The sequence below is a fragment of the Myotis brandtii genome, unplaced genomic scaffold (genome assembly GCF_000412655.1).
Source record: "Myotis brandtii unplaced genomic scaffold, ASM41265v1 scaffold78, whole genome shotgun sequence".
Taxonomy (NCBI): Eukaryota; Metazoa; Chordata; class Mammalia; order Chiroptera; family Vespertilionidae; genus Myotis; species Myotis brandtii.
Genome location: NW_005371131.1, coordinates 1315142 through 1317713, shown reverse-complemented (window position 1 = coordinate 1317713; position 2572 = coordinate 1315142). Strand labels below are relative to the sequence as shown.

At 60.3% G+C, this 2572-nt stretch overlaps 1 protein-coding gene across 1 annotated transcript in view; it reads left to right on the top strand.

Annotated features, from left to right (window-relative positions):
• Positions 1 to 249: 249 nt before the first annotated feature.
• CYTH4 (cytohesin 4) overlaps positions 250 to 2572 on the top strand; it is a 40159-nt gene continuing 37836 nt past the window's right edge. Inside the window, exon 1 of the mRNA XM_014530799.1 lies at positions 250 to 393. Coding sequence (XP_014386285.1) covers positions 375 to 393 — 19 coding nt within the window. The 5' untranslated portion in view covers positions 250 to 374. The remainder of the gene's footprint in view (positions 394 to 2572) is intronic.

Sequence of the window (2572 nt, the reverse complement as noted above, 5' to 3'; positions counted from 1 at the left end):
CCCTGGAGAAGGCTCTGCCTCCCAGTGACCATGCTCCTGTGTGTGTGTGTGTGTGTGTGTGTGTGTGTGTGTGTGTGTGTCTCACTTTTCCTCCCTACTCCTCCCTTCGTCTCTTTGGCCTCTATCCCTCCCTTGCTCACACCCGAAACATAGAGAGAGCCTGCGACTTGAAACTCCGTTTTTTTAGGAAGTGCTACGTCAGGGGCCTACGCACAGACCTGGCGAGGACAGGACTTCCTCCCCACACGGGCGGGGCGGGGCGAGCGGGAAGGGGCCTGCTGCGGCCGAGGTGACACATCTCTGCCTGCCAGGCCAGCAGCAGCTGGGCCAGCCGTTCCCGGGAGCCCTGGCCACCGCTCCCCGGAGGCTTTGGAATGGACTTGTGCCACCCAGGTAAGCACCGGGGGACAGCCTCGCTGGGCCTCGGACTCCTCTTCTGTAGAATGGGGCCATAGCGCCTGTCTCAGGATCCTGGCAGGAAACGATGTGTAAACAGAGGTAACACAGGTGGGAATGCAGAAGCACGAATTCCGGGCTCAGGCTAGCTGCCAAGCTGGGCCCCAGGCGCCAGGAATGCAAGGAGCAAAGCGGGCGTGTCCCTGCCCCCAGGAACTTACATTCCAGAGGAGAGACAGACAGGAAGTGCACTCCTGTCAGGTAGCAACAAGCAGAATGAAGAACAGGCAAGTAGGAGCAGGAGGATGGAACAGGGTAGTGGAGAGGCCAAGGGCAGACCTGAAGGAGGACGGAACAGACCGTGCAAAGGCCCGGAGGTGGGGCTGAGAAAGGTGGCATGTTGGTCCCTACGAGCCTGTCTGCATGGTACGAAGTCCCCGAGGCCCCGGTTTGGCCTTTGGGGAGTGAGGGTGGCCTTTGGGGAGCAGGCACCGCCTGGAGCCCGTGGAGGGGCCAGGACCAGGCAGCAGAGGACCGTGGCTGAGACCATCCCCAGGAAGCAGAACCCTGTGTCCGAGGGAAAGAGGAAGGGAGGATGCGCACTGGGAATGGGAGGGAAACGGCGCTGCGTTTTTGGGGGACAGAGAAGAGGGGCCGAGTCCCTGCGCCCTGCGTCTCAGCGGCCAGCGCTGCCCGGACGTCCCGAAGGCCCGGGCTGCAGGAGCTGCCCGGTTCTCCAGGTCCAGAGGCGCCAAGCTGGTAGCAGCAGAATCCTTTCTGCAAGGAAATCCTAACATGGAGCAGTCTGAGCCCGCCCCCTGGGGCTCCTTGCCCCACAGTTAGGGAACCACAGGTCCATTTCAGCACCCCCAATTACAGATGGAGCAGAGGAGGCCTGAGGGGGACAGTCCTGTGGGTCACTCCCACCTCCTGACTCCCTGCCCAGTGGTCTCTCCCTACCCTGGCTTCTCCCGGGGGCTGAGGGGACAGGGGCTCACAGGCAGTCCGGGCTCAGGGAACACATCTTGGGCAAGAGGAGACCAGCGTGGAGCGGCGCCTGGCTCAGGGCCACCCGGCGGATGCGAGGGGCAGAGGAGACAGTAGTCCCCCGACATGCCTGGCTTTCCATCATCATCACTTTGTTCTTTGGGGTCCCCTACGGGGTCCTTAGGAACAGAGATGGTTGTCCCCAGGGTGCAAGTGAGGAAACAGGCTCACCAGAACAAACGGGCGGCCAGTAAATGGCAGAATAGGGCCAAGCTCTGAGAGGGGAGAGAGCCGGGTTACCTTGGGCTGATGTGGGGGTGGGGCAGGGAGGCCAGAAGGGGGCGTCGCCGCTCTGCCTTAGGCCGGCCCAGGAGAGAAATGGATTCAATGGGGTCAACAGGAGCAGTCTGTGGAGGATTTGAGGTCTTCATTGCTTGCTTCTATTCACTCATTCATTCTATAAATGGCCCGCCCTGCGCTGTGCAATGCTGGGGCAGCAGAAACCCTGCCATGGGTCCAGCCCAGGGGAGCTGCTGGTCTGGAATAAGGGGGAGAAGGGAACATATCTGTAGGGCAATGACCCAGGACAGATGTGCAAATGGGCTCAGACCTGGCGCATGGAAAGAAGCCGCTCTTTCCACATGAGCAGGGGAGATCTGGGAAGACTTCCTGGGGGAAGCAGAAGGAGAAAGGGACGATCATTCCTCTGTTGCCCAGACTGGGTCTTAATCACCCCATGGCTAGGTGACTACCCCTCTGAGCTCAGATTTGTCACCTAATGTGGGCACCTTCAAACTTGCCTGACCTAAACTAAAAGAGGATTTGGAGTCAGCCAGACCTGGCTCAGTTCCCAGCTCTGTACCAACCTGCCAGTGGCTATGATGGGCCTCAGTTTTCCCACCTGTACAATGGGCAGGACAGTGGTATAGGTCCCCCAGGGCTGCCTTTGCTCCTCTAGCCATGGGTGTGTGACGTCAGAAGCAGGTCAGGCCCTCTTCCCCAGGCCCTGCCAGGAAGGTGAGGGACCCAGGCAACAAACCCCAACATGACCAATGGCTGTACCGGGTTGGTGCAGGCAGGCCAGGTGCAGTTAAAAATAGAGTAGAGACAGCTCAGCTGTGGGTAGGAAGCCACACGCTGCTCGCTGCTCGATGCTCACACCCACAGGGCAGGCTGGGGCAGGAGCAGC